Here is a 26950-nt window from a genome sequence, read left to right as displayed (position 1 = left end):
CATTATAGACAAAGCCACTGCACAAGTTTAGGCATTGTACACCAGGAAATTGTGCATTGTGCACCCTTCCACTGAAGTGTTCTGTCTCATAATGACTTCATTTTGTTCCAGGGAAGTGGAGAGAAGAAAACGAACGCAGAGATCTCAATTTCACCTGGGGGGGGTTTTAGAGCTACTTTTTAATTTATGCACATCAATGGTAGGAAAATTCATACTTTTTCTCTACATGGTTTTATCCTAAGTCTGAACCTGCAGCTGAAATATCCTAATGTGTCTTGTCTATTCAGTTTCTGACCCAAATAAGTAAGTGGTATGAATAATCACAGTTGTTATCCTTTCAGAATGTGGGTTACATTTTCTTTCAAATTTTCTAAAGGATTTTCTTATCTTCCCTCTCTTTCATTTGTAATCATATAACATTCTGGGTCAACTGCAACAAATGCTTACATGGAGATCAACTATTAGGAAGTTATTAGTATTCAGTGTAATTTTGCTGACATTAATGTAATTTAGAAGCAGATTAAAAGGAAGCAGTGCCAGTCCTATACTATCAGCCAGTTCTCCAGCTCACACTAAAGAAAGCTCTATGAGCCAGTCTGACAAGTCACAGACCACAGCTGAATACTTCTGGGTTACACATGCACGTTGGAAAGCCTGCTACGTGCAAGAGCTGAGTTTTCCTTGTGGGACTGAAGGAGGTGCAAGTCAGTAGTCCAAGAGGAGGGCAGCATTGTGCACTTGTGCCTTGGTTAGCCATCTACATCAGTGGAAGGATGCATAGGAGAGTGTTAAAGGTTGCACAGTGGGGATAAAAGTGATGGTAGTTTCTGCCCATGCAAAAGTTAAGGGCCGGATAGGAACATGCAGAAGATTGAGATGGTAAAGACAAGATGTTAAATACAGGTTAGCACATCTCCCTCGTCCCCCCCAAAAAAATTGAACCTTGAGCTTTAGTAAGCTCTGTTAGCTTAAGCATTGCTTTCTGTATGAACTATTTTCAGAAAAGCTTCATGGTATTTGCCTCAATATTTCATTTGGAGGCCTCACTCAATTTTAAGTGAGTTCTTTTAAGTGGATACACCATACATTACAGTCAACAATTGAGAAGTGGTTTGAAAGCATGGAATTTATGATCTCTAAATACATTTTTCCTATGAACCTCTAGGAGGTCAGACACCATACTTCATCAGTTTTCCCTTCTGGTTTTACTCAAAATTCCATAGAGACAACTGAGTTATTTTGCTATTCCTACTTTTTTGTCACTCTCCAGGTGCTAAAAGGTAAATAAGGATCAGAATATATTAAACCTATGTGCTTATTATTCTTTATTGCAGTTATGTTCCTTAAATGAGGAAGCTACCTATAGAAGTCTGCATTATTTCATGGGCTGTTGTGGAAAAATGCAGTATATCTTTCAAAATATTTGGCAGTCTGATGAGCATACAGAAAAGAAGTTCTTGGCAATTGGGCAGGTCGTCAATGCTAATAATTGGAAATTCTTACAAACAATGGAAGGGAATTGAAGTGCCTTAGCTTGTCTTGGTGATGTCAGATAGCTTGTATAAACAGCAGTAGAACAAATAATGTTAGGGTGCTTGGGAGCAAGTTTTAGTCAATTCATTTTCATTTACATTGCAGAAAGCTGTTGATTAAAGACTAAATGATTAAAGTCATTCTCTGGTACTACCACATACCATACATAAACTCTAGCTATTTAACTTTGCAGTCTAAAATTGGCAAATATCCACGTATTTTCTGATACGTGTAACAACAGCAGAACGATAGTCCCGGTTACTGAAACTCGCGTTAGACACTGCTAACTTAGTCCCTTGGAGAACCTGAGTCCACAAGTCAAAAATTGGTGTCAACTCCTCTGCCACTCAAGAAGGCTGCAGACAGCTGTGATGTGCAAGAGATGGACTTTTCAAAAGTGAGAAGGTGGTCCCTAAAAACATGTTCCTTGCTACTAGAAATACACTCCACACGGTTGTGCATAATGAAGAAGAAACAGCAGTGAAGAGAAAGCGACCTCTGTTACGCAAGAGTAACTTATTCTGCTTCCCATGCAGGCAGGCGTGAAGAGAGGGAGCAAGGGAACAAGCCACAGAACTTTTCTCCGTTTGAAACATCTTCATGCATGAAAGGAAGAGAGGTCAAGTTCTCATGCCTGCTTTCCTAAAGTCACACTCTAGCCAGGGCCCACCAGCACACACCACATGCAGTCAGTATTCCTGCTGCAGACTAAGCACCGTAGGGAGTGAGGAGGAGACCATTTCAGTGGGAGGCAGAGCAGCAGTTTCCAGGGAACACGTTAGTTTAGATCAAACGGTCTTATACCACAGCAGAAAATGAGCATTTCCCTGTGTCATAAGCAGACAAGCAGATTTACCTGGAAGGCCTTTTGGTTTTGATTTCCTACTGGCATCAGTTTTGCTGTATCTTCAATAAATGCTTATAACGCTATGCTTTACTGGCAACGTTAGGAAAGGTGTGGTGTGGTGGTGGGGTAAAATCTCTATCCACATCCTATGTTTTACTTTATTTATGGCACAGTGGCTATTTAGAAGACAGTATTGTCACCAACCATTGTCCTCTGCTCAGCTGAACAGTCAGGTTCAAAATATATTCAATGTGGGATAGGTACACCTGCCTGTCATCAGCGCAAGGTTAAAGAATTACATGACTCACCAAGTCTTCAGTTGGGAACCTATTTTAAGCCTCACTGTCATTAACAGACTTATTTTGCTAGGCAAACCAGAGGACTTCTTCTGCAAATGGTCAGAAAGCACTGCAAGATGCAGAGAGAAGCAACATACCATGAGATAAGCCTGGACATATTAAAGATGGACATACCCAGTCCAGACTCGACCTTTAGCTAGAACTAAGCTAGTGGGCTCTGAGCTGTTAATGATTTCTCATCGGGTAAGCCTGTCACAGTCTCTAGCAAGCAGTGAGATGCAGTACAATGACAAATCCAACCCAATTTCTCCACCTTACAGAAGAATTCTGCCGCCTACTCAGGAGGGAAAAATGAGGCCTCTTAATAGCTTTGTAAAGAAAAATCTGCAACATTCATTTTCTACACTTGAAGATCACCATGACAACATACAGGCAGATTTTTGATGAGTAAGAATTAGAGAACTGCTAACCTAAATGTCAGTTGAATTTTTCCAGTTTCTTGTTTATAATTTAATTAAAAAGGGTCATTACTTGGGAGAGTTGTGGTTTGTTGGTTTTTTTTTGGGAGGGACTGGACCAAGGAGTAGAAATGCACACTAGCAAACAGTCTTGCCTTAGGGATTAATGACAGCATCCTCAAGAAAGGTTTTTACCATTGAGAAAGTTCCAAAAGTTTCCAGCTATCAAAGATTTTTTTTCCTATTACTTCTTCTCCGTGACTACACCAAGAATTTAAATTCTACAAGCTTGGAGAATGTATGGATTCTATTTTGTATCCTCCAGCAAAAAGGATTAAGACTATTTTTCTGATTACATTGTTTATATGCACTGTTTTTTTAAATCATTAAATCCATTGAAGCAGAGCTAAGGGGAAGGGGTTCCTTAATTACATCTGCTTTAATTTCATATCTGATCAAACTATGTTTTTCTGATTATTAAAAAATACCTTTAAAATAACATTCAGTGTAAGTATTAAGATAACACCTAGAAATGTTCTTTTCAATTATAGTACAAGCACTAAGACTATTTGAAACAAATAGTATGCATATTGTGGTCATAGGACATTAAGTATACACAATTCCTATTAAAGCTAAATCAATGTCTTATTACTTATTCAGAAAACCATTTAATTTGGTTGAAAATTAGATCTGGAAGATTTTTCTACTTAGGTACATTTGCTGTTTATGAAAAAAGTTAATTGTTCAAATTTTCCACCTATAAATAAAATCCACTCACTCTGAACCAAAGTTTGATCTTAGCAACATTCAGGGAAAGTTACAATGTTGCTCTTATTTCATGCAGTTATGCTGATTTTCCACAGGCACTAATAAGATGGAATAATCAGAATCTCCTTGCGTTCCCATAAGGAAAGTAGAACTGAACGTCGTGTATTAAATGGCATGCTTAGGCATCTAAGAAAAGTGAAATGCATTTTAAAAGAAACTAGTGCTCATTGACTCTTAAATAATGTTATTTTTTTTTAAATTACAGCAGCTAGATTTTGTTTCCTTTAAATGCTCCAATATTTGGTGAAAAATCCTCTGTGAACGGTAACTTTTCCTTCCTTCTGTAACACAGAGCAACAACGGGAGTTTCAGTGATCTTTGTTCCTATATGGACTGTTGAGATAAACTCCAGATGTTTGGAAGGAGCCAAAAGCGTAGAAGTTTCAACCTCACCTCATGCTTTATCAGAATTACTGCTACTGGATAAAAAGGTACCTAATTTGCAGTTTACATAAGTCAGTGAAAGAAAAATTATAGAGGGCTCTAGGTAGGGCTGCAGCAGAGTGAAACTAACAGGGCAGAGACCAGGGTTTTATCACCAGAAACTGTTGCTTCAATCAATGCTAGGGGACTCCTGGCACAGACTGTTGAGGTCCAACATCAACTCTCTACAGAAACCACAAATTTTAATTAAGCTGCATTTTTGGTTTCATTTAATGATCAGAGCATAAACTAGATAGGGAAGAGACATTGCTCTTGGCATAATTCAACCAGAAATAGAAACGTTTGGTATAGGTTTACCACATCTTTACCAGCAGAGCTTGAAAGCAAAGCGTTCTTGTAGTGTTGGAACAAAAAAGCTCCCATTCTAAGCAGCAGTAATGTCTCAAGTGCCTTCCCACAGGCACAAATTAATACATTATTCCCAGAGAATGCAGACTGCTCAAATGGAAATGCTAAACAATAACATCGATAGGTTGTCATCTAGTATGTATTAATTATGTCTTACTTTCATTCACACCTAATACATTTAATTTCTGTTGTTCTTTTGATTGCTTTCTCAGTTTATCCTAATTCAGATTAATTTAAAGATCAGAAAGAATATAGGTTTATAAGGAAAGCTTTTGGACCAGATTCTTCTTTGAATAACAAGTTGAAGCAGTTATTTTTTAAAAACAGAATAAAGTACTGTGTAAAACAGGCACATAATTATTTTCATTTTAAATCCTTTTATTTCAGATAAAGCATGCTGCTATGTACAGAAAAAAAATGTGGTTCAAAACAAGAGCAATACAGAATGGGCAACATTCCTTAAAACTTACAGGATGCTTTTAAAACCTTCCATGCCCCAGTAACACTACATATTCTTCTCACTCCTAAATCACCCCAGCAAAATGCCATTTCCTCACAGATCCTGAGCAGCCACACCTATCTCTCACTTTCATGTAATGACAAATTCAGGTTTCCAACAGAAAACTTAGAGCAATGGTTTCAGCAAATGACTTCTACCAGTGTAATATACTGAAGAAATATAACTTGACATCGCTAATATCTGACTTCAAACAGCAAAATTCAAGTGTGCAAGCTAAGCAGTTTGTACATTTAGCAACGTCTAGGCCAGGCTCAGTCAGTTCTCCTTTTCATCTCTTTCTCCTACTTAATTATTTTTACAGCAGTAAAAGTCTCACTCCTCTAAAGAAACACTGTCAAAAACTTCCCTTACATTTTCTTCTAGAATTAAAGAGAGTACAATAGTGATGCTTCCCTGTATACTGAAGTTACATTTAATATACTAAAGGACAAAAGCTAATCTACTTTATAGTGAAGGGCACGAGCTGGATCATATGGTTATTTTTGCTTTCAGTGACAGTTAATGGTTACCAGGCTAACAACAGAAATCTACCAAAGACAGGCGCTCAGAGAGGCCCTAGCAGTAAGTCTGTGTGTGACACTCTTAGGCTCTAACTCAGGACAGCAGTTAGTTTTTTTACTGTGATTCTCTGCTTTGTGTATTTGCCTGTTAAACGTGAGCTTTTAACTTTTAACGTTAAGGATTTGCGCCGACAGGCCGTGATGCCAGTTGCGCAATTTGGCAAAGCGTGGGCTGTTACGTTCCGTTTCAAACCTTTCCCTGTGGCATGAAGAAAGAGAGAGAGAGACAGAGAGACAGAGACAGAGAGAGAGGAAAGGAGGGAGAAAGAAAGGGGTTAGGGACCATGACTATCACTCCCCTGCCTTATATCTAGGGCAACGGCAATTTATTTGGATTTTTTTTCCACAGCTTTCACGTCAGCACAAAGGGAACTGGGGGATCCACTTTGGAGCACGTACAAAAGGGTTTGTAGTTGCTCACTTCTGAGAAGTAACTTGATATAACTTCATATTCTTTGTCTTGTGCTCGGTATTACAGGGCTGCTTTTGCTAGAAATACAGAATAATCCCATTGTTTTCCTGCCAGCAGATTCTCTTGGCTTTTCCCTCCCTCTCCCCATCTGAGCAGTCAGTACAAGTTAACTCCATAAAGAGCAAAATGAATGCGAATATTTTCCACTCTGCAATACCTAGGTCAGCCTATATATATCTCCTGCTGTACTTCCTATATGGACCATCAGCCACAGGTTTCAGCAGTGCTTTTCTACAGCTTTTCTCAGCATAAGCGAGTACAAATGTTGATGTTTGCATAGATATTTCTGGTCATTTGTATCAAAAAGCAAACTAACACAGGGTTATCACAGCACAGTCCTGTGAAGTATCAGCCACCTCCTGTGAACACCCCTGCTACTGCAGGCTGGGACACTTGAGCAAGTTGGAAGCAATGTTCAGCACCTCTCAATATTTGATCTTTAGATCACTGGCCTAAATTCTGATTTTGTAAATAAAAAGGGGAAGCAGAAAGATGTAGGGTAAGAGCACAGTCAAGGAGAAGTATACCCAACAGAATGGAAATTAAAATACTCTTCTTCTTTGCAAAGTACATTTGATTAATTGCAAACAAGGTCATTTTCCCCACATTATTTACATCCAAAACACAGGACAATTGCATTAGTGCAGCAGGACTTGAGAGTGAAACTGACCAAACAAATAAACAGACTGGGCTGGTCTCACCCCTCAGGCTGAATAAAGCACAGAACAATAAAGAGTAAATGCCAAAAAACCCACTGATATTTCCACATTTTCTGTTGCTAGTAACACAGTGTTATGCAAGTAACACTCATAAAGAGGAGTCTTGATGCATGACTCTTCCATGCTTTTAAGTAATTAGAAGATACAAAGTTTTCCTAGGCAAAGTGACCAAACCTCCTGATGATGTTTTTTCAAGTTACAGTGGACCATGTGAGCTACAGCAAGTCTAGCATGGAATTTAAGGATTCCCTCCCTGGTTTAAAGACATGCCCCTCCACTAAAGGGAAGGGTATTCAGAAGCATCTGCTTGGCCTGAAATGGATACCATCTTTCTGGAAAATGTTGCATAACGCCACAGAAGGTTTTCACAGAGTTATGATGTGCCTTCAAAACAGCAGCAGCATGAGCAAAGAACAGCCATGCAACACACTCATTAACACTAACTGAAAGGATCTTCTGGCACCTCAGAATTCCCGAGCTTTATAGGTTCCATTTAGAGCTTATGTCATGAAGTCAGAAGCAACAGTCTAGAAGTGACTGTCATGTAAAACAGGCCTGCCAAAAATAAACAATACTTCCCCACACACCCCCCCAATCTCCCCCCCAGGTGTTTTGGAGAAACCTGACCACCACTTCACACAATTCGTGCTGACTACACTGAAGAGCTGACACAAAGACACAAGAGAAAGCACCAGAGCAAGATTGCTTGCAGCTTGCCTGGAGACCTCACACTGTGAAATCTCTGGTAGTTTCAGGTTTGGAACAGGAGGGATTTTTCTAGAATGCCAGCAGTTCACAGGATTAATGCAGCATGGAATCTGGCAAGATGTGGGTTCCACAGTCTCCCTGAAAGCTTTTGCTTTCAGGAGCCCAGGAAGCCTTCTAGGGGACCCCAAACTGTGGGCATGGAGAAAGGTGTGCTTGTAGAGGCTGTTCGGAGTAGATACTGAAGAAGTCTTTCTACTTACTCCATTATTGTGCTGGAAGAGTGGAGAAAGGTATGGATTCTGTGCATCTGATGTAGGTCCTTCTATTCTTTGCAAAATCCAAAGTGGGTGGGCCTTGCCAAGTTAAACAGAAGGGGTCCAGCCAGCCCCAGAAACACTGTATGATGGATGATGATGCTTGCATAACCAGGGCTGTTGCTACCAAATCTGCAGTAGAGCGTGTACAATGTTTGATGTAGATCCTGAACCACCAAGATGGGGCAGGTACCATGTAGCCACTATGCTACTCTATTCCCTTCTGCCGTGATTAGCCATGAATGCCCTTAGACCTCTTTAGGTAATCCAGCTGTGCCAAAATACACTTGTAACCATAACTGTCCTTGTGAGATACCCCACAGCTGCAGAACACGTGCAAAGCATGGTGGATACAGTACCATACTTTTAAGTTACACTGAATAGAACATGCAGTGGACACATGTTGCTGCCTTACTATTGTTTTCAGGATGTGTGACACCACGAGGTATTTCCAGTATTTAGAATTTCCCAAAGCCACAAACCTGCAGGAACGTTCCTTTAGAACAACTTAGGCCTCTCAGATGTGTATGGGAGACTTAAGTTCAGCACAGTGCTTGAAATCCCATCGTAATAAGGATTTGAATCAAAACACATAATGCACAATACATTTAAGAAGAATTAGGCTTGCCCATGTGAGGAAAGAAGTAAATCTGTGAGGGATGTAATGTCAAGCCTGGCGTTCAGGCATCGAGCCATGAACTTTGGTGAACTACAATGAAAGGTTTAGAGCAAACATACACTGAGAGTATACTTATGGTATTTTCACAGGGAAGGTGACAGACATCTTTTGCACTGATTCAACATTTGTAATTTGCACTGTGATCAAAAACTCAGAACCTTTATAGAAGCCACATGGCAATAAAAAAAATAAGCCCCAAATATAGAAAAAGAAAGTGGATTGAGTATCAGACACCTCACAAACCCAGCCAGTGACTTAGTTGCTAACATGATACAGGGATTTGAAGTATGTGAACAGAAAATCAGGCTTGCATCAGATGCTCTGATTCAACTGTAGTTTTTAAGCACAACATAAGAATTTCTAACAAGTCTATTTCCCAGCTGTACAAGACAACATAAGATGATGATAAGTCTTTAGCTCTTTATTGTATCTCTGAACATACCCGTATTTTCAGTGTTGTTGGCAGATCACATGAAACAAATACACTTATCCTCTAGCAAAAGCAGTCCTGTGCTTCCACATTCTGCAAATTTGGGTTGTGTTCATTCCAAACAAAACATAAGCAAATGATTACAGCTTTGGATGGAAACAACTCCTTTGCTGTATCATTTCAGAAGAATCAAATGTCAGTCACAGGATCATCCAAATAAATTGCTCACAAATTTCAGTGCTACCACAGCATTATAGATTTCCATCCACTTGCACAATCAAGTAGCTACACAGGGCTTGGTCTTAGGAACTCATTGCATTCACACACTCAGTCAAGTACGTAACGGCTGCATGTGCAGAGAGCTTTCAGGTTTGAACACGCACTTCAGGAATTTTGCACTGTCTTTCCTAAAAACATGCTAATTTGTTATCTGTATCATTCAAGTGCCTCTCACTGCTAGCATTTTAATTTTAGTGCTTTTTAAGTACATGTATTAGAATATTTTAACACAAAAAGATAATAACATTCATTCATATTAATGCTGTTTTAAAACATTATTTGGTTATCAGCAAGAAGAAAGCCATATTTTCCACAGTCAGTTGCCTACCTCGACCTCCTCAGGGCTTCTTCATCTGGATCTTGCACTGCAGGCAAAAAGTGTTTCAGTTAAAAAAGAAAGAAAGAAAACGGCTTTATGTTGAAATAATAAATTATTTTATAACCTATCAAAGATTATAAAAGGAGCATCCATACTGACTTTGCACTAGTGGATTTTGCAAGAACTGCATGGAGAGAAGCAGGTACCTAGAGCTGGGAAGAATGATGCTAGCAGGGAGAAAACTTTTACAATGACTTTCTCATGAATTTATTACCAGTGTTTCACAGCTGTAGGCCATCATTCCAGAGATGGCTCTTTCCTGCCTGCTCTTTGGTAGTAAAGCATGAGAGGCAGGTGTAGTTTTGTATGAGGAGGACATACTAAGTATTCTCCCTGATGTAGGAAAGGTCTCTGAAGTTCCTTCTCTCCAGGTCAGAAATGAGATCTGATGTTATGTCTCAGCTCTAGAAAATACAAGATTACCCTGCATCAGTTTGATTTGTAAGTAAGGGTCCCAAACACTCTTTTACTGTATAGTCAGACTTCTACAGTGAGGCTCCTGCCAGATCAGAGAGTTTCCATCATAAAGCTTAATATGAGATTGAACACTGTGATTTCATAGTTCCCTCAAGTTACAACCAGAGGTCTCAGACCTTAGACCTCACTTAAGAATGACAACAAGCTGGACCTGAGTTTTCCTTGAGTGTCAGTTGCTAATTCTGGGGCAAGAAAATAAAGACATGAATTTAAAATCAAGATGAGGAGGATGTTTTGTTACTGAACTTACTGTACTCAGTTCCAGTCATCTGGGCCAGGATGCGGAAAGACTTAGACTGCAGGTTGGCAGACCGGCGGCTCCAGTCTTCGGTTTCATCTTCGGGCTTGTTCTGGGTTTTCAGCACAGCCTGGTACACCGGAGAGGCACTGTCTACGTGAGGGTCTTTAATAGGAAGGGAACTGCAATTCAGAAAGCGAAACGTTGTGAAACAGCACACGGCAGCTTTCATCATCCCAGCCTTTCTGGCCTTACAGCTTCTCACCCACAGTAACAGCAATCCAAGAAAGCACTTTGAGAATAGCACTTTAAAAAAAAAACACATAGATCAGTTTTATGAGAATTAAGAATCTGATTCTGTGTTTGAAATGGCCTGTTACCATTCACATCTCAATATTCAAAATAGTGTGGAAATGCTTGGAAATGTCTGGCCATAATTCCTCAGCCAAAGCAGCTAGAAGCTTACGGTGGTTAGGATAAAGGAGGGTATGCCAGGCAAGAACATTTATTTAGCTGAGCATTTTTCTCCTATATTATTTCTTATTAAAATGGCATTGTGTTGATGCTGGTCTATGTTACGTCTTCTTATAGTTTGAGCCAGTGTATTTAAGTTTGCAATTAGATATAAAAAATTTCTTTAATTTTAAAAATGTGATAGGCTTTTATAGCTTTTTCTAGAGACAATTATTCTTCACCAAACTCTGAATTAAACTTCCAGTTGCCATAACTCTGGATTCACTGTCTACTAAATGTGAAGCATAAGAAATACAGACTTGTACTCATAGTTATGCATACATATTTTCTCTCTGAAACCTTTAACAGCAGAATGTATCTCAGAGTCTTAGGACATCTCTAATGACTTTGCAAAGTGATATATCTAGGAAGAAACCTCCAATTTTGCACACCTAAAATCAAAGATACGAAGCTCTGTAGCACAAGCAAGGTAACCTCTCTTTGATTTATGATGCAAGCTAGAAATGGACTTAGTAACTTAATGCCATTTTTTTCCCCCTGCAAAAATAACTTCTGCATAGCATACAGATAAAATTAAATATTAACAGAGCTGCAGAAATATACACTAAGGGGATGATGTGTGCTTGAAGTAACTTGGCTCCATGACTTCTCTAAATATAAGGTCTATTTTTGAAGCAAGTGATTTATTGTAACAGCTTTAACATGTTATTCCATATAGAGCTTTGCAAGCAGTGTGCCTGACTTCATGAAAATTGAGAAATGGCCCTGTTAAAAGTTAAGGGCCATTTGGTCCAACTAAGTCACTGCTATAAAGCTCCGGGAGCCGTCACCTGCTATAAAAGCTGCTTCCTTGGTTCAGGCTCAAAGTTAGTGTTAAGACACCACTGTGCAGAGAAAAGCTACAGAGAAGTTGGGTTTGTGATTTGAAAACTGGAGAGGAATCATGAAAAAGCCAGGGAGCATGTCTGATATCTGACACACAGCAATGAGATACACTGTAATAAACACATATTGTCAGTGGTTTCCATCTGACACACTCCTCCTGCAGTGCATAACACATGCTGCTCCAATAGATTTATTTGCACCTAACGATAGCATGGGATGTGCTCATGCCGATGTGTGCTGTGGACATCTCTTTAGGATGTTTCATGTTAGAGGAGTATTTAGAGTCCTTATAGCCCCCAGGATTTATAGCTTCTCGCTTCCCTGAGGACCCAGCAGGGCACACAACTCAGTTGGTTTTCTTATACGTGTTTCAGCACAGTCACGTGATGGAGCATAGCTTCGAGAGGAACCAACTCCTCAGTTGAAGGTCTGCTACAAAATATAGAAGTCCTTCAGCATGGAAGGGGCCCTGTAGGAGGAAACAGCATTTCCCAGCTCCTTTTTCAGCTCCTGTTTCCTAGACCACTGTTTTTGCCATCTCTAAAAGTAGCAGGTATGGAAAGCGTAACGTGCACTTTTTTATTTTGGGATGGTGTGCCATCAGTGTCTTCCTCCAGCGTTGCTCCTATGTAACCCTCCTTCAGAGGGAAGGTGGGAGAGGGAGCAGTAGTCTTCCTCTTCTGGCAGAAAGGCTTACTGAGGCAGGGAAGAAAGCGCAGTCCTGAGTTCTGCCTCCTGCTGACTTCATGCAGAAACAGTCTTTATATGGCACCAAGATTTCCCTGTAGTGCCAAAAGTCAGCCAGCAGCCCCCTCGTGACAGTTCTGCTGCCACTTCTCCCTCCTGGCTACACTGAAAGGTTCTGTCACTGTAAAGGGCACACTTAAAGTCCTCCCAAAAGCTGACACCATTTTCAAGTGCCCAGAGGCACTTTGGATCGATGCTTTAGTACTGACCAGGCACACAGAACCTTGCCCCGTATCATCCTCATAGGTGACTGCCTGGTGTTGGCCAACACAACTTTGTATCCCCAGACTTACTTTTTAATCCTGCTGTGGCTTAAAGAACAGCAGGACAGTATGTGATAGCAAATTTCACAGCTGCAGATAGCTGTAGAGTGGATAGTAAACTGCTGGCTAGATAGTACTGCTGCTTTCAACCACAGACTACTGTGGGCAGCAGCAGTGTGCAAGCCACAGACAGTTCAAATTCCTTTGTTTAAACCTAGCTGAAATGTTTTGTTCTGAGATTACGACCAATACACAAAAAAGCAGCTTAAAGCATATGCATAGATATGCCATGACCTTAAAGGCAGTTAAAAACCACTGGAGGCTGGACCACAGATCCCACAGTAGGAACACGTGCATTAATATGACATATTAATATCCTTATGGTAGATGACTAAGGCAGGAAATGGAGCTTGGTGAATTAAACTCCTTAGCAGAGTGAAACATGCTCACATAAATTGAACTAAATTAATGCAATACACTGGAATATTTCCAACTCTGTCTTTAATGCAACAGGCCTTTTTCTTTTTTCAAAATCATAATTATATTGTAGATGAGTAACTAGGACATATGAGCCACTCAGCATGGAAGCGTAAAATAGAGCGCATCGCTGATCATGAGCATTTCATAAACCTAAATGTGACAGTTGCTTCTTACAGACAGCCTAAAGATGCACATAACCATGTTAATACCTCTCCTATACCTCTTCTTAATTTAATTTTTTTCCATCTGGGTGTGTATGTGCAGAAATATCACGCATCTTTAAGCATATTACTTTCAATTGATGTTACTGAAAAAAAAACACTTCACAAATGGGTCAGGGCTTTTCAAGGGTTTTCATGTTACAGCCTAAGGTATTTTAGGAGGATGCAATAAAAAAATGTCCCCCTTTTTCATATTATCATACTAGTCACACATTATCAACATTAAAACAAGCTTTAAAGACAGTCAAACCTCTTCGCATAAGAAGCAATGTGATATTTTTTTTCCCTTGGAGTTCATGATAAACTATGGCTTATGATGTGAATTGGTCCCTGGAGTCTTTATTCAGCTTTAATTTAAGTAGATAATGAGTAAAAATCTTTCATATTAGACTGATTCCAACTATTAAAAGAAAGCTCTAAGAGGGAAAAAACTCTACAACAATGGGTTCATGCCAACTGGCAAAACTGCAGAGCAAGATGACTTATTACAGAGGATACTCCAGGCCTTGGTTTGTACAACCACTTTATTGATTCTGTTACTAGAACTGTTTGATCTTAATCCTGATAAAGCTCTTGGATTTATGCCTACTTACACAACTTGTGAATTTGGCTAAAATGGGATTTAGAATATGTCTGTCAGAAATGTTCTGGAAATATACTGACCACATGGGTTTACTGCAACCAACTCTTGGTTCTTGGTATAGGAAAACCAGTTAAAAAAAAAAAGGCAACATAGAGTGAGAAAAGAGGCAAAGCCAGAGCACTCAAATTCCTCTACCTTTAAGTTCTAACATGAGGTCTGAATAGCTGCAGTATAAATAATTTCTATGCTTTCCTTTGTCCATGGTGATCCAGTATGTGTGCATTATTTTCTGAATGACATGAGCTTGATTCTGATCTCACTTAATTAAGTTAAAACATCAATGATTTCAAATGGTCAAACCAAAAAATGAATTCTTATCTCAAGCCTTCCATTCATTGCTGACAGAAGAAGTAAGCAGTGTTTCCAGCTGCTGTCTGCCAGAAAGAACAGAAGCCCCTTAGATCTGCCATCAAAGCATGCTTACCATCTAATTTACATAGACCTTGTGGCTTCAGGGCTCATCTCTAACATAAAATGAAAAGCCCAAAGAAGAGCAGCTAGTGCCAAGCCAAAATCGTAGGCAGAGATTTGAGACAAAATGAATTGGTCCCCAGTTTGGTCTGCTTTTACATGGCAAACATCTCATACAAATATTTCTGCAGAAGATGCGCATGTATACTAATGCTATGCATTAATACCGTGTGATTTCTGAGTCAGGCTTCTCTATTCAGATTATTTAGTTCACAATTCTACCTGTTAAGGGAAATCCCTAACCACTCTGGAGAGCGTGCTGGTCTTCCAGTTCTAGTTGCACTCTGGGCTCTTTCACCCCACCTGGGATTTTCTAGCAATGGCATTTTCCTCTAACTGCAACACAACAGTGTGTTTTGCTCCCTTCCTTGGGGTGTTGCCAGGGGCGCGGGGGAGAAGATGATGATATTTTCTGCTCCAGCAATCACTCCTGTGATTGGAACTGCATCTGAGAGATGCCTTTAATGTCCTGTTTATAAAACAAAAAGGATCCATGTGCTCAGCAGTGAAACTTTATAATCATCTCATCATTTAAATAGGTAATGTTTTTAAGCATAGTTTTCACTGTATCATCTTACAGCATTTAGTAGAAAACACCAGTGTAACATGAAATGTCTCCTGTAAGGCATGCCTGTGAGAGCTGTGAACCACTGTGAAGAACATCAACAGAATGGACTCCTTTTGTTGTATGAGTTTACTTACATCCATGGGGATCAAAACCAACTAAAGGTATTGTTTGGGATCCAGCATTAGGGAGAGTTGGGATGAACAACAGAATAATATTGGAGCAAAACTTAGTGGGATATAACAAGAATTTAAAAAAAAAAAAAAGAAAATAAATGGCCAGCAAAAGGGAGCACAAAGACATAATCCAGCTACCCTGCAGCTAACATCTTGAAAAGAAGCTCCATTACAGTGTGTTGCTATACCTGTATTTGAGTGCCACATGAAAAGAAGATGAGTTCTGCTTTGGGTGGAGAGATGCCCAGCAAGAAAGAAACCTGGCTACGTTCATTGCACATGTAAGTTAAGTAAGCTGAGCAATTGTGGATAAGTTCAACATTAGCCTAAGCATGTGCTGGGAAAAGAGACTTGTCAAAGATCAGCAGGGTTTGCCATAGCCCAAAGGATACGCACAAGACACAGGTCAGCACTCACCTAGGGGCAGGGATAATACAGCACAGCACAGCAGCCAGTTCTAAATAAGTATTTTGCATTCTTCATGTATCAGTAAAAATTTCCCCCCTTCCCACTTCCCGTTGAGTTACACATACAATACAGAGGTTCTTGCAAAGTGTGGCTGTCAGAAAGGAAAAGCCATGGGTGCCATATACAGAGCGCTTGACTTGTTGTAGGGATTGGCAGTACCAGGAAGAATACCAAAACAGAAATGTTACATTTTCTAACTATCCATTCCTTTAACTTCAAAGCCATGGAATGTTTTCAAAAGATACCGAGGACTGATTTGTATTTTTCATGTGTTAAGATACTCCAGAAAAGGGTCCAGGAAGAGCTGCTGTGTCATGCACGTAGGGACTGGGAGATGTATCATGCAGAGAAAGAGCATTCCACACAAGGCAGTAACCTTACCTAGCGAATTCTCCACCCTGGGCTTGTGCCTGGCCTGCAATTGCATCCATGATAGCATCTTGGGAATACATGCTGATCGGGGTGTTATACTGGGCGTGAATTATAGTCGCCTTGCCGCCCAGGCCCTTCACCTCAATGGGTTTGTGTGTCGACAGGGCAGAGTCCTTCAGGACATTGGGGTTGAAACGCTCCGTGAACTCCGTGCTGGGTTATGCAGGAGTGAGGTTCCGCAGGGAGGGGAAGAAAGGAGAAAGGCGTGACAGTTAAGTGAGAGAATAAAGCATCAGCAGAGGAGTGTGCGTGTCTGCTTGTGGCATCTAACTGCAAAAGTGTGCTCAGAGGACAAGAGACAATGTAAGTAACAAGTAACAGGTAATGGTGGTGACATTTTGGTGTTGGCTCACAGAAGAGAAGGTGAAATGGTTGTCACTGTACAAAAAATCACGACATCCTCGGTAGTTCTGTGATACTTACACTAGAATTCTGTTCTTACATACCTATATGCATACAAGCATACACAAACGTACACACAAACACATATATATGCTTGCCCCCTGATGCACACACACATTGCAGAGCCTTCCCTGTTTATTCACTGCATCCATTCATTCTTTCAGAAGGGTCTTACAAAGTGCTAGCGAGTGCAATGGGGTGAACAGATATCAGGTCTTCTGGTATCTAGAAGGTTCCAGTACTTTCTGTTTGTATTATTAACCACAGTGAAATTCAGTACTTGTGCTTCTTCATGTCAAGACTAAATTAATCTGCCCCAGGTCTCTGTACAGCCAGCCCAAGTGTGGCCGCAGCGGGATAAATGCCTAGATAAAAGATCCCACACTGCCATCGGCAGGGCAGCTCCAGTTGGAGGAGCTGCTGTATTTTCCACTGGCTCCATTTATAAGGAAGGATGTGTATTCCACAAATTGAGCCCCGAGACAGTTACCTGAAGCTCCCATTGCAACAGAATGAGTCAGTTTAACACCTGACTTCAACTAAAGAGCACCTGGCTTCCTCCTAGCACCTGGCTGTGTGCTGTTCTACTCCTAGAGTTAGGACTGAGTATTGCCTGGCATTTCAGAGAGAAATCTAAACCTCAGCCATCAGTCATTGAAGTACCTGCTCTGCTCTAACCCATGGAAGAACAGCTGGATCTCTGCCAGCAGTATAGATTCTGTACGCTCACCAAAGTGGGCAAAACTGAGAGTCCTGTCCGTGGGAAATAATGAACAGTTCACAAAGGTTTCATTTTGGACTGAGCCCCAAAGCTGCAAGTGGATTTACCTCCCCCCAAAAGCAGGTCTGAGAAATTTAATCCTGTTTGATTGGAACAATTTTCCTTTTCAGTTTAAAACCATCACAAATTTATCAGCTACTGTGACTGAACAACAGCTTCTCTGGCTATGGACCCCTAGACTGCCTCTCTGCCATGGGCTGGCACTGAGGGTGTCTGAGTGTTAGATTTGAGCCCTCAGCCCAACATGGAGGAAAAAGGAAAATCAAGTAAAGCTGGCAGCCGTCCAACTTCATCTTCTGGAGATGACCAAAGGTGACATACCACCTCTGAACCCAGCCCAGGGTTCCACTACGCTTTCAGCGTTCCTTGGGGTGGATGTCCCAACTGGAGATGGACAGTAAGACAGATACCATTGTTCAAATACCGAATGGAACATTAACAGCCACACACTCAAGGAACAGCCATAAACATGCACATGCTGTATGGCAGCCACACAGGGACTTCACAAGCAGGGGAGCCGGGAAGCCGCGTTACGCATTCAGAGAGTGAGAATCATCTTTCCTCACATTTTAAGATGTCTCGCCGCAACTGTGTACCAGCTACGACAGTATTATTGTTACACTGTATCACCTGCTGAAGGGCGATGTGCAGAGTGGTGCAGGTTGCTCATCTCTTGGCTTTTCAGCACACACATGCCTTACTTTAACAGTGGTACCTCTTTCCTTTGTAATACGCAAAACAATCATAGGAGCACACAGGTCCATGAGACCATGACATTAGTGTGCTCCTCCCCCCACTTCACTGGTAGAAGTATTGAAGGTAAACCCAAGATCTGAGGAGATTGTGTGAGTGAAAGGACAGAGGTTGAATATGCCACTTTTTAAAGAATAAAGCACAAAGCAATTGGTTTCCACAGTCAATTGAAAAAAAGAGGGGGGAAGAAACTAGGAAAAAATCCTAGTGATCTTAGAACAGCATAAACGTCCCTCATGGTGGCAACAGGAGTGATTTAGGCTTCCACCGGTGGTATTTGAAGAGTTTAGTGGTGTCTTTTAAGAGGTCTTAGTCACATTACACATGCCAAGGCAAAACTTTCATTGTAGCTAACAGGATTCCCATAGAAATAAGAGAAAAGGGTACAGATTTTCAACTGCAGAGTTTTCTTTGTGCCTCTGAAAGTAAACACAAGCTATTCGTGCTTGTGAGGGGTGCTGTCCTCTGGGACAGTGGCAGAGGTCAGGCCCTAGAGACAGCTGGAGCACCCCCGCAAGGCCGGGGGATGTTTCAGCCAAGCTGGGAAAGGACCAGGAAAAATAAATCCCAAAGCAAGTAAGATTGAAAACACCTCTATAATGTGACTTCTGCTTTCCAAGACAATCACAACAGAATAATTATCCATGTAAATTGGCTAGAGTTTGGTCACTCCAAAGGAGCTATGTCAGTTGCATGACATCACACTCACACCTCATTCAAATCAACAGAGAATGTTGGATCGGTGTAAACTGTATGCATCAAATACTATTTCACATATGTGCTACTTCTTACCTCCTCTTGTGAGATCAAATTTGACATTTAACTACTATAGTTATTTATTTTGGCTGAGTTTAACCCAGTCTGTCCAGCAATCTCTGAAAAGTATTCGGTTCAGACAGAAAGCGGGAATTTAGAGACAGCGGAGGATTTGATGACCTTCCCTCAGTAAAGCATCAGTCACATTTTCAAATCAATGGTTGCTTCCTGTTTGGGGAACAGGTTTACTACAGTATCCCAGACCAACCTAAATAGGAATTTTAGTGGAGTGGGACTTTGGAAATGAGTTTAATGCTGAGGCTAAGAATAAATCACTAATAATGCACCAAAAAAAGGCTCAGATAAGGTCTTCCAAATCACAAAGGCGTGAGGACTACTTGTAAAGAGTTGGGAGGAATTAAGCCCGGACTGTAACAACGACAATCTCTGAAGCACTTGCAAGAGCCGAGCAAGCTCAGACTCGGGCCCCGTTTGCAGTATTAGAACATCGCCAAGAGATGCGGATCGCGCGGCGGGAGCAGCAGCGCTGGGCGCCAGTGGCCGCCCTGGCCGCCCGCCGTACCGGTAGCGCTTTTCACAGCCCGCTTCCGCTCCCAGGCAGGCACGGCAGGAACACGAGGGAACATGCTACCCCGGAAAGCAACGCCACACGCAGAGCGTAACACAAGTGCTGGGCACTACACAGCAGTGATACTAACTTGGCGGCAGTGTTGGTTATGACCTAAAGGAAGAGAAAGAGAGAACAAATCACATCAAAAGCGAATGAACAAAGAGGAGTCAATAGCTTTTAGAGCACAGGGGGGCAAAAGGTACTTACAAAAGCTCACTAAAGCTTTTTTTATCGGCAAATAGGAACAAAAAGTAAACGTGTGCCTAAAAACCCCAACGTGATGAAGAAAGGAAAAAACGTAGGGATTATAGTTGATCCACTAGGACTTAGTAGGGTACCATGGCATTTTGGCTGACCCTTGAACATGGTTTTAGTGCTGTATATCCATAAAAGTACTATTATCAAAGTGTATGGGGGGAGGGAGCAGAGGGAACAAAGAGGCATTTGCAGAGCCTATTCTCATCTGAAAATAGCAAATGAGCACTGGAGATTATATTCTTCCCACAGATACTAAAATTCAGGGATGAAGTCTGTTCTCCTCAGGCTGCCCTCAGAGCTGGTTATTGCAAGATTGATGCTTTTTGTCTTTTACTGGAGAATATCCAAATAATATGTTGGTGGATGTTTTAAATCTAAACCAAAGGAAAATGCCTTTGTGTTTAACAAACTATTGGCCTAAATTTGACTGTTACCTGTGTTATGCCAACAGTGGTGTAAGCCAATTAATTTCAGAATAGTCATTCCTAATTTATTCCACATGAAATGAAGCAAGTCCATGCATTACTTGGGGTTTATTGGATATCCCTGTCAGGGTATTTTATTCCCTCTGGTATGTACACACGTGAAAAAACTGGTATGTACACATGTCCCTGCTACATCCTGCTACATCCCGCTGTTCACTCATAAACAAGAAGTGACAGTGGCTTGCACAACAGTTCCAAAGAGACACAGTACAAAACTCACTGTAGGTCTTGTGTGGGACAGGGCTGGGAGTGACATACAGACAGTGTGCTCAGACTGTAATGTTGCAGTATTTGCTTACAACTCACTCTGCTGGTTGTGTGAATAGCATTAATGGGCTACGGCATTTATTTTAACTTAGTTTTTTCAAAGCTCAGAATACCTATATTTTCTCTTACATACTTGGGGAAAGAGTAACTCATCATATTTTGTGCAAAATAAAATGGAAGAGACTCCGGGCTCAGTTAATAAACACCCCTTCTTGTTTCACTGCACAGAATGCTGTTGACAGAACTGGCTCTGGGACTTCCATCTTGCTGCTCTACCATCTCTCGATCTGGAACTGATTTGAATACTGGACAGCAACGTTTCACTGTCAGAGGGACTTGTGTCCTCCTGCTTTTACCTCAATATTACAGCTTCTTTTTACACACAGTCCTTCTGCACTGGCTCATCCAGGTGCCTTTTCCATGATGAAAACCACTCGACTGAGCCAAAGCTGCAGGTAAGGCTTTGCACTTGTGCATTTCCATGGAAAAGCAATCCCAGATCACCTTACTGTTCTTCAGACTCTGGGATTCGAGAGTACTCTTTTAACTTCATAAACCCTACATTAAGCCAAATATATCAGTCTGTTACAGGAACCAGTAGAGATATATTAGGAACAGGCTGTAGCCTGTAAGCACATCAGTGATCCTACATCCATTTTAGGTATGTGCAGGACAGCTGGGCACCCATTTACAACGAAACGTAGTGTAATAGTATCATTTCCTGAAGTGGACTCGGATGCCTGCTGTAATCTTCTAATCTGGGCCCCTGCCTTGCACACAAAATAATATTTTAAAGACAGAACTGCTGTCCCTAAAACACACCTTAATTAGAGGAACCACTTGTCTGCCTACAAAAATACATTCAAAGGTAAAACTCAGCGTTACGTGCACACACTAAGAATGGCTCAACAGGCACATGGCTCAGTAAAGGTCTTTTTTATATGAAGAGGGTACTACAGCTTCGTTCAAAAAGCTTTGCTTCTCCTTATGTTTAGTATGTGATGAGAAAGTTCTCTCCCGTTCATAGCCACGCATTATTTTAGCTTGAGTCCAAATATGGCCACGTATGAAACGCCCAACTTGCTGCTCACAGAGGTCACACAGTAAGAAGCTCGTAACCCAAGCCACCTGGCACGTACTCGACAGGTATTTACTGCCCTTGACCTACAATGTGAAAAATAACTTACTCTGGAATGAAAAAGAACCACATGTTGCAAGCTATGAGTCACTCTTTGTATTTATTAATACTCTCCTTTCCAGAGCTTTCAGCATGTCAAGTTGCACACTCTTAACAGGCCACCTCTATTTCACACCCTGGGCCAGGGTGATAAAGCTTTAATGTGAAAGGGTATCAGAGAAACAGATGCTTTGTTAATGCTTTGTAGATCAAGGAAATAATCTCAAAATTAATTTTAGCTTTCTGATAGGATGTTCTGAAGGGTTTAGCTCAACCTCTAACAGCAGTTCATACCATTAGGTTCAAACGAGTTGGTGAAAAGGATGTCATTCTGAAACATGAAACACACCTTAAGTCCAACCCCCAAACCTGAATTTTCTTAGAGTATTTACCATGCTGCTGAGCACAGGCTCATGAACGCATAATTAATTCTTGGTGTTGGAGCACCACAACTTGACAGTCTTTACACAGCATCTCGTGTCGTACTACGTGATAAGTACATCCAGAGCTGATGTTGCAGAGCTCATGTGGCTTTCCTCTCCAAATATATCCACAACGAGATGGAGACTGTCATGGATCTATTGAGCCCCAATGCAGTAACAGGCTCCATGTTACTCTCTTCAGATGCCTCTCACTTCTTGGGAACACCCCAGTGGGAGTGGGAAAAACAGGATTACTGAATTTTCTCTGCAGGTAAGCGGAGATGTACAGTTCCCTAAATCTCTGACTATTACCTGAAAAGACTCACAGTGTTAGTAGCCCTGGGCTCTTTCACCTTTTCAGACTGTTCACGGGCTGGGGGCTAAAGGCTGATTGTTTTTTAACACAATATTTAGATGATTTCTCATAAATTTTCTTGTTCATCAGTGCTACAGGCAGACAGACAGCAATTCCCTAAAATTCTGCTCAGACTAAACCAAGAAAATAATCTCAGATGGTAGAGGCAGCTCTGAGGTAGAAACTTGCTATCCAATTCCATGCACTGCTGCAGCGTGTGCTAGTGTGTAGGTATAAAGGAGACATAAGCCAGAGCAAAGCAGCAGAAAGAACACAGTGAGGTGTTTTCAGCAGATACACCTTTTTTGCACCCCAACAGTCGCTGTCATATTGTGCAGCTGTATCCCAATGCCCTCTGGAGTCAACAGAATGGTTCGAATCGACTTTGGTGAGTGATGGGTGCAGCTGTGTCGTAATTCTGATCACAAAGTAATAGCCAGGATACTGAGCCATCCAAAATACTGCCCCTTCACCTCACCCGGGAAGACATGAAGGAGGGCTGTGAAGACACTGGGAGGAGAAGTGAGAGACACTCCCAGAAACTCTGCACCTTGAAATCAGACAAGGATTAGTTCTCCTCAGATAACAGGAAATTAAGAGAGAAACATTCTGAGATTTATTTTGCTGAGCTTGCCTAGTAACTGAAATTTTCTTTTAAACACTAATTGCCTTTCTTAATTACCCACTATGAGAAGGGAGGATAGGATTTTTTCAGATAAGTTAATTAGGATTGTTAATGCAGAGTGCTCAAAGGAGGTATAATGAATCATCTAAAACATTTGAATCATCTGGAACTTGTATATGCTCTTTTATAAGCAAAAATATCCTTACTCTGCTACAACTTAACCCCTCTTGGTTTTACTCTTGCAAAGTCCTTTGTGCAATGAGATATAAAGTACTTGAAAATATCCATTTGCTATCACATCTCAAGTGGATTGTGTGAACTTTCTGCTTGTCCTCACACAGGCAAGTCCCTAGTCTCAAAAGTGCGCTTTTCTCCATATACATAATAAGACATATATCTTCATTTTAAATAAACACAAATAAATAAATTAGAGATTTGTTTGAAAATTAGTACATGAAGGCAGAAAAATTAGGAAAATCTGTTTCTCATTGCTTTGTCTCGTGTGTTGTAGTTCAAGCTCCTCACTTCACAAACCTACTGGTAGAGCAGTTGATCTGCAATACAGTAACACAGAAAAGCTTGACAGCATGGGATCGAGCTATCTGGGTAGTATCTGGAGATCATTCCTTGTTCTATACAAGTTAAGAGCAAAGCTAACGGATGTGAGACAGACAAGGGTCAAAAGGATGCAGAATGTTGCAATTTTGACTCAGTTTGCAAAGACAAGAAAGCCAGTGCATTAAGGCAGGAATTACAGCAGGACACTCCAGCAGACTAGCAGGTCCGATTTGCTGGCCATAGCAATTTCTCCTTACGAAAGTACCAAAGATCAGCTCTGTTTGACAGCAGCTTCTGCAATGGCTGACAGTGATTCCGGGTCTATGCAACTACATGCATGAGTGCCCCTGGCTAAACGCCAGAACCCCAAGATGGTCACAGTTCCATCAGTCCTACTGTTTCTCCTCATGCTCTGGTTGCCAATCCGTATGGCGGTTCAGATACCGAAGACCAGGAGTTATTCTGTAATGGCACCGTGTGTATGTTGTCGGGTGACTGGAAGACATAATGCTTGTTCCAGACCTTCATCACCATCACCAGACAAATGCACAATAGGGTAGGTACCACTACATTCATTTTTTAACAAATTCATTACTTACTGAAATATCAAGTATTATAGCACGTTACCTACCCTCTAGGAAGTCCACCTTCCGAAGCCCTTCGGTTGAGACTGAATTTATGCATCTCAGCCATTTCCCTTAGAGTCTCTGCTGAGTACAGGCCAATGGGGTTGTTATATTGCCTCGCAGGGCTCAGCTGCTGTAAAGGACTACTGCCATCAGTCAGGGCTGGGCTTAGTTTGGAACCTAGATTACTCTTTGCAGGAGAAATGTCAGGAGTCACAGACTGAGAGGACATGGAGGATCTAACTGTGGTTGTCTTTAAGTAGGAAGAGCTATTGGAAAAGCTGATCTCTTGCTTGTTGAGGTAGCCTGAAAACGTTCCATTGGTTGCTAAAATACTACCCACAGGCCCAGTCGCTGTGTTAGTTAGAGGACTGAAGGTTGTTCTGTTGCCATTGATTTCCCAAGCAGGTTCCTGTAGTAGCAAACATGCAGGCCAAGAAAAGAAAAAAAAAAAAAAGAAAAGAGCAATCATAGAACACATGCAAAACCAACATATCTGCAATTACTGCTTTCAAACATATCAATACACTGGCAATAAACAGACTGGGCCCAAAGCTTCCAACCTTTCAGGGGAGGTTTTCAACAAAGAATTGCACTGCTTCAACATAAGGGAAGCAAAACATACTCAGGCAATTTTTTACTGGGTTTTAGTTGAAATCAACAAATAAAGCTTAACATTAAAAGAGCATTTGCGACTACCAACCTCATAGCAACAATTCTATGCAACAGCAACGCTGTCCATTAATTTCTAGGGCAATTAAGAAATCTTATAAAACTGTCTTGAGGTCAGAATCACTTGAAATAATATACAAACATGAAAGTCAATGCCATTATTGAAAAAAAAATAATGATTCCAAACCACACCATTCTACTTTCCATGAGTACATTGCAAGTTACTGAAGCCCACGCAGAGCCTGGCTTTCACAGGCTCTGCTTCATGCTCATCAGGCCATGCAGCATGGTTAGCAGGCACACCAACAGGACTGAGAACAGGTACTGCCCAACAGACCGGTCACATCTATTCTGGTCAGTTCTGCACCACGTCCCCTGGAAGGAATGTGGGCGCGAGTACGTAGGTGATGAGCGTGTGGTCCTACGGTCATGTCCCAGATAATATTCCTAACTAGGACAGCAGGGTGTGTTGTCTAAGTCAAAGCCACAGGAATCTCTCCTGCAATCTTGTACCCACAGAAGTCTGTGCTGGTGCTCAGATGAGAAATACTCCACCAAAACCTCACCCTGGGTAAATGTGGCACTATGCTTCAGTTTCAAATGATTTGCTATTGATGCAGTTTAGCAAAGCCAAAATAAAAGGTAATATCAAGAGAGAAAAATACTGCTTTTTCAGCAACACAATGCGGGAAATAAGTTGCCACAGGAGTTCTGAGGAAGTTTCTTATAAAATTTCTGTGCTCGTGGTGCTTAAAACACCCTGTCACTGCTTCAAGCTCATTCTGACGCAGCGCCATCTCAGTCCCTAGGACTGGAGGGGCTTGGCACTTTGGGGAAGCACAGAGCACCCTTCACTTAAAATGCTTCATTTCCTTCCAGGGGCTGGCAGCATGCAGTGGCCACAGCTCTGCACTAGCTGGAAGTCCGCCTACCTGCAGTAACAGACAACTTTATCAGAGGAACACAAGTGTCACTTTCAGGTGGACATTTTATACCTCTACTCTCAGTTTTCTCAACTTCTAAAGGCTCCGTGACTGAAACAAGAATAGCAAGATTCTAATATTGATTATTTTTAACATCTGTTAGATGTTTACCTTTTGAACCTAGCACCCTGAATGCCAGAACTCATTAGCACATTTTAAAATAATTATATACTTTCGAGCTGTTCTATTCTTCACTTCTGTTTGTCTGCAATTATGTGCTTTGGATTAAAAAAATCTATAGCTGAGGTACCAAACAAACTATTTGAATGCTTGGCAACTTATGGATTCCTCTAGAGCTGTAATACCAACTGGCAATTTATCTCAGAGGCTCCTGGCTCTGACCTAACTTGGGCTTGAGAAGGATCACTGTGACTTCTCCCTCTGGACCTCAACACACTGCAGCCACAACTGGTACCCAGGTGCTCACAGTTAGGAGGCCCCCAGTGATGCTGGCAGCATCCTTTGGTCCAGCCCTGGGGACAGGCACTGGCAGGGGACGGTGTCCTGAAGAAGGGATGGAGCCCACAGTCTGCCCTCAGTGAAGGCTGGTACAGGGGCAGGGAGTGGCCTGCTGTCACGCTTTACCTCATTCGGGCAGGTGCTGCTCCAGCTGCCATCTTTATCATCAGCCTTGCATGAAACACAGGCCTGAGATTGGTTGTCATTAATGTAATTTTCTGATTTTGATTCTAAGGTTCAGCAGAAAGACAAATATTCTATATTCTCCTCTTGGATTTTTCTATATTGCATATTTATATTTAGGGAGATTATATTTGAAAAATCAAGATAATACAAGCCTGATTAATTAAAATTGATTGCAAAAAACCCCCCTAAAGGTCTAA

General features: G+C 41.3%; 1 protein-coding gene across 2 annotated transcripts in view; it reads right to left on the bottom strand.

Moving 5' to 3' along the window:
* Positions 1 to 5114: 5114 nt before the first annotated feature.
* The window catches only part of LDB3 (LIM domain binding 3), a 79475-nt gene continuing 57639 nt past the window's right edge, over positions 5115 to 26950 (bottom strand). For both annotated transcript variants that reach the window (XM_084265596.1, XM_084265595.1), the window contains exons 5-9: positions 19769 to 19791; positions 16307 to 16510; positions 10545 to 10714; positions 9767 to 9803; positions 5115 to 6036 (exon numbers count right to left, since the gene is read on the bottom strand). In XM_084265596.1, coding sequence (XP_084121722.1) covers positions 5940 to 6036; positions 9767 to 9803; positions 10545 to 10714; positions 16307 to 16510; positions 19769 to 19791 — 531 coding nt within the window. In that variant the 3' untranslated portion in view covers positions 5115 to 5939. The remainder of the gene's footprint in view (positions 6037 to 9766; positions 9804 to 10544; positions 10715 to 16306; positions 16511 to 19768; positions 19792 to 26950) is intronic.

The sequence above is a fragment of the Gallinula chloropus genome (assembly GCF_964237585.1).
Source record: "Gallinula chloropus genome assembly, chromosome: 5".
In the NCBI taxonomy this organism is placed as follows: domain Eukaryota; kingdom Metazoa; phylum Chordata; class Aves; order Gruiformes; family Rallidae; genus Gallinula; species Gallinula chloropus.
Note: the sequence above shows the minus strand (reverse complement) of the source record. Positions and strands in the feature narration are given on the sequence as shown.